Source organism: Meles meles, chromosome 17 (assembly GCF_922984935.1).
Source record: "Meles meles chromosome 17, mMelMel3.1 paternal haplotype, whole genome shotgun sequence".
Classification (NCBI taxonomy): Eukaryota; Metazoa; Chordata; class Mammalia; order Carnivora; family Mustelidae; genus Meles; species Meles meles.
The window spans coordinates 26,970,386-26,976,035 of NC_060082.1; the positions used below are offsets into that span (position 1 = coordinate 26,970,386).

Consider the following 5,650-nt stretch of genomic DNA (forward strand, 5'->3'; position numbering starts at 1 on the left):
CTTAAGCAGCATCCACGTTCAGCATGAAGCTCAACCTGGGGCTTATTCTCACAACACTGTGATCATGACCTGAATCAAAATCAGGAGTCAGACTTCTAACTGACTGAGCCACTCAGGTGCTCCATAACTGAAAATTTTCGCCTCCTACTCTCCTTCACCCATTTTGCTCATCCCCTCTAATATCCACCACTTTGTTCTCTGTATTTATGGGTCTTCCCTCTGGCAATGTCCAGTTTGTTTTCTGTATTTATGGATGTTTTTCATTTTTTCTTTTTTTTTAAAGCTTTTAACTAATCTCTACACACAATGGTAGGACTTGAACTTACAATCCCAATATTGAAAGTTGTGTGCTCTACTGACTGAGCCAGTCACATGCCCATTGTCTGTGTTTTTAGTCATTTAATCTGGTCCCTGCTATTTCCATGTTTAGAAGTGGAAGTCTCCCTAAAAGTGCTTAAGTACTTTGTCCTTCCATTTGAACAGGTGCATTATATATAATAATATAGCATTAATGTGTGATTAGTGTGATGATTTTGAGATGTCAGCACCAGCAAAATTTCTTTGGATTATATTAGACTGTAAAGCTAGTAAACGAACAAATCTGTGAAGGTGTATTATAGGCCCTTCTAGGTCAAAGCAAATAGCATCTGATGATCCTTACAAACTGATACTGATTTTTTAAAAATCTATTGCAAGATCAATACAAGCATATATACCAGGCAATATACCATTTCTAGAACAATAGCTGTTTGAAATCACTATCTGATGCATTTTATGACCCACAGTCATTCTCCAGGATCACAAGCTAAATGGGGTACTTGAATGGGGGATATTTTAGAAATCAACATCCTTGCACATACCAAGCTAGGAAGCAAGACTCAACAAATACCAAAAAAACCTTACTATTGTGTTGGCCACATTTTCTGATCATAATGAGATACAATTAGAAATTAATAATAAAAACATAACTTTTAGGAGTCCCTGGGTGGCTCAGTTGGTTAAGCACCTGACTCTTGATTTTGGTTCAGGTCATGATCTAAGGGTCATGGGATTGAGCCCTGCATTGGGCTCTGTGCTCAGCGGAGAATCTCCTTGAGGTTCTCTTTCCTTCTCCCTCTGCCCCCTCCCCCTACCCCACTCTCTCCCTCTCAAATAAATAAATATTTTTTAAAAGTTTTATTTATTTATTTATTTATTTATTTTAAAGATTTTATTTATTTATCTGACAGAGAGAGAGACAGATCACAAGTAGGCAGAGAGGCAGGCAGAGAGAGAGGAGGAAGCAGGCTCCCCGCGGAGCAGAGAGCCCGATGCGGGGCTCGATCCCAGGACCCTGAGATCACGACCCGAGCCAAAGGCAGCGGCCCAATCCACAGAGCCACCCAGGTGCCCCTATTTATTATTTTTTTTAAAGATTTTTTTCATTAATTTGACACACAGAGAGAGATCACAAGTAGGCAGAGAGGCAGGCAGAGAGAGAGATGGGAATCAGGCTCCCTGCTGAGCAGAGAGCCCAATGAAGGGCTTGATCCCAGAACCCTGAGATCATGACCTGAGCTGAAGGCAGAGGCTTAACCCACTGAGCCACCCAGGTACCCCTTATAATTATTATTATTTTTTTATTTTATTTTTTTTTAGATTTTTATTTATTTATTTGACAGACAGAGATCACAAGTAGGCAGAGAGATAGGCAGAGAGAGAGCGGGGGAAGCAGGCTCTTCACTGAGCGGAGAGCCCGATGTGGGGCTTGATCCCAGGACCCTGGGATCATGACCTGAGCCGAAGGCAGAGGCTTTAGCCCACTGAGCCACCCAGGCACCCCATAATTACTATTTTAAAAAATATTTTATTTATTTACCCAACAGAGAGAGAAGGAGCATGGGTAGGCAGAGTGGTAGACAGAGGAAGAGGGAGAAGCAGGCTCCCTACTGAGCAGAGAGCCTGATGTGGGGCTCAATCCCAGGACCCCGGATCACCACCCAAGCCTGACTGAGCCACCTGGGTGCCCCCAAAACATAGTTTTTATGCTTTAAATGCACACATTTGGAGAACATGAAACACATCTCTACGGATTTCTGTGGAAAGAACAAGGTACATAGCTGGAATTAATAATTCAAGATACTGAGTATTGTTTAATATACGATTACCACTTATGTAATCATATATTACATTCGTGTGTATATATTTGCAGGTATATATAAAAATTATTTGGAAATATACCTCCAAAATTTAACACTGGGCACTTTTATTGGGGGAGTGTACAAACCATGTAGGTGGGATAGGTAGTAGGATGGAAACGTCACTGAATACCATTTCACCTGTTTCATCTTTGATTTCAGGTAAAGGCTTTAGATGACTGCAGTCCTTGCTGACATTTTTTTTTTTTTTTTTTTAAAGATTTTATTTATTTATTTGAGAGAGTGAGAGAGCATAAGCGGGGAGAAGGTTAGAGGGAGAAGCAGACTTCCCGTGGAGCAGGAAGCCCGATGTGGGACTCGATCCTGGGACTCCGGGATCATGACCTGAGCCGAAGGCAGTTGCTCAACCAACTGAGCCACCCAGGCTCCCCCTTGCTGACATTTTAAATGCAGCCCCAAGTGAGACCCTGAGCTATAACCACTCACGTAAGCTACTCCCAGATTCTACAGAGACTACTTAAAGATAATAAATGTTTATTGCGTCCGGCTGTTAAGTTAGTAATTTGTTACGCAATAACCAGTACACCAGTCATCACAAAGGTTTTGGTTGAATTTCTGTTGCCTGTGTGGTTTGAAAAGTTTTAAGGAGAAATTTGACAACTGGCAGAAGCAAATACTTTCTTAGGAAGAGCGTATTTCTGCTGCCCTGCTTCTCTCTTTAGCTCAGGCCCGTAGTGCTGGCAGGATGGGCAAGTGTCATGGTCTCTGTACTGCCAGGAAGTTCTGAAGCCACTGATGAGATCAGAAGCACGTGATGAACAGTATAAGAAAAGCCCATTTGGGTACAGTCCTGAAGGCCAACTCTTTTGGAGGCACTTCCCAGGCAAAAGGAATTATGCTGGAAAAAGTAGGAGTTGAAGCCAAGCAGCCAAATGCTGCCATCAGAAAGTGTGTCAGGGTCCAGCTGATCAAGAATGGCAAAAAAAAAAAAAAAAAAAAAAAAATCACAGTTTTTGTACCCAGTGATGGTTGTTTGAATTTTATTGAGGAAAATGATGAGGTTCTGGTTGCTAGATTTGGTCATAAAGGTCAAGCTGTTGGTGACATTTCTGGAAGTTGTCTTAAGGTCATCAAAGTAGCCAATGTCTCTCTTTTGGCATTATACAAGGGCAAGATGGAAAGACCAAGGTCATAAATTTTGATGGTGAAATCATGACAATAATAAATTTCCATAAACCAAAAAAAAAAAAGAAAGAAAAAGGAAAAAAGAAAGGAAGAGCTTATTTTTAACCCAGGTCTTAAAGAATTTATGAGAGTAAATTTCAAGGTAAGCAATCGTTCACATTGAGAATCATAAAACACTCACAAGCAAAAGACATCATGAGTGAGAGCCAGAAAACCAATAAGCAGCAGAAGCAGACATGCAAAGACTCCATATACTGAATTTTTAACAATGAAATAATCTAAAATGATTATGTTTAATATACTTCAAGAAAAAAAAGCAGGAAAAAGAAACTATGAGCAGGAAAAGAAACCATAATGAACAACCAAGCAGATTTTTTTTAAAGAACAGAGTAGAACTTTTTTTTTTTTTTTAAAGATTTTATTTATTTGCCAGAGAGAGTAAGAGTACACACAAGCAGGCAGAGAGGCAGGCAGAGGCAGCGAGAGAAGCAGGCTCCCCGCCAAGCAAGAAGCCCTAGGCGAGACTCGATCCCAGGACCCTGGGATCATGACCTGAGCTGAAGGCAGCAGCTTAACCAACTGGGGAGCCATCCAGGCATCCCCAGAGTAGAACTTCTATAAATCAGGCATCCCCAGAGTAGAACTTCTATAAAAATACATGATATTATTAAATAGTCAAGACCTATTAAATAGTAGATTAGACACAGTTGAAAAGAGGACCAAGGCAATAAAAAGCAGATCGAAAGAATTTATATAGAATGCTATCCATGGATTCAAAGATAGAAAATATGAATGAAGGGTTAAGAGAAACAGAAGACAGAATGAAAAAGTCAAACATATAGCTCAGAGGAGTTCCAGAAGAAGACAATAGAGACTAGGGATGAAGAAATATTTGAAGATAAAATGACTAGGAATTTTTCAGCGTTGTTGAGAGAGATCAATCTTAGATCCAAAAAGCCCAACGAAATCTCAAAGGAATAAATAAAATGAAATTTAACAGAAACATATTACAATTTAACTGCAAATCAGAAAAGAACAAGAAATGATGTTAAAAAGTAGAGTAAGGGATGTCTGGCTTGCTCAGTCGGTTAAGCGTTTGCCTTCAGCTCAGGTCATGATCCCAAGGTCTTGGGCTCAAGTCCTACATCATTGGGCTCCTTGCTCAGTGGGGAGTCTGCTTCTCCCTCTGCCTTCCTCTCCCCTGCTTGGGTGCTCTCTCTTTATCTCTGGCAAATAAATATATAAAGTCTTTTTTAAAAATTTAAAAAGCAGAGTAAGGTTAAAGAAAGCATATGAGAGGAAATAATACAAGTAAGAAAAAAAATTAATGAAATAGAGATAAAATGACGCCACAGAGGGATCTATAAAAACAAAGCAGGTGTTAAAATAGACAAACTTATAACGAGATATGTAATAAATAAGATTACAGGGGCACCTGGGTGGCTCAGTTGTTAAGCCTCTACCTTCCGCTCAGGTCATGATCTCAGGGTCCTGGGATTGAGCCCCGCATCGGGCTCCCTGCTCCTCGGGAAGCCTGCTTCTCGCTCTCCCACTCCCCCGGCTTGTGTTCCCTCTCTCCCTGTGTCTCTCTCTGTCAAAGAAATACACAAAATATTTAAAATAGTAAGTAAATAAATAAGACGACACACAGTTCTTTAAAAAAAAAGATTTTATTTATTTATTTGACAGCGATCGCAAGTAGGCAGAGAGGCTGGCAGAGAGAAAGATGGGGAAGAAGGCTCCCCGCTGAGCATAGGCCAATGCGGGGGTGGGGGTGGGGGTGGGAAGCTCGATCCCAGGACCCCGAGATCATGACCTGAGCCAAAGGCAGAGGCTTACCCCGCTGAGCCACCCAGGCGCCCCTGCATAGGGCTCGGTGAGAAAGATACAGTAGCAGCTCCTGACTCCCGCTGCTCGCTTGCACGGAGCAACAAGTCAGTTAGGAAGCCAGGCTGCTTTAGAGACACTGGGAAGGGGTGCCTGGGGGGCTCAGTTGGTTGAACATCTGCCATCCACTTGCAGCATGATCCCAGGGTCTTGGGATAGAGCCCCGCATTGGCTCCCTGCTCAGCAAAGAGCTTGTTTCTCCCTTTGCCTGCCACTCTGCCTACTTGTGTGCTCTCTCTACCTCTCTATGAAATAAATAAATAAGTAAAATCTTCAAAAAAGAAACAAAGAAAGACAGACACTGGAACGACACTTGTGGATTCAGAGATGATGATTCACCGAATTAGAATTACTCTAAGCAGCTGCAATGTAAAATCTTTGGAAAAGGTATGTGCTGATTGGATCAGAGGCTCAAAGGAAAAGAATCTCAAAGTGAAAGG

The 5,650-nt window shown here is 41.5% G+C and overlaps 1 protein-coding gene across 1 annotated transcript; it reads left to right on the top strand.

Annotated features, from left to right (window-relative positions):
- The first annotated feature begins 2,850 nt into the window (after nucleotides 1-2,850).
- Nucleotides 2,851-3,372, top strand: LOC123928297 (40S ribosomal protein S23-like). Its single transcript, XM_045983402.1, is given in 1 exon segment — nucleotides 2,851-3,372. A coding segment is annotated over 1 exon segment (450 nt). The 5' UTR covers nucleotides 2,851-2,883; the 3' UTR covers nucleotides 3,334-3,372.
- Nucleotides 3,373-5,650: the final 2,278 nt, after the last annotated feature.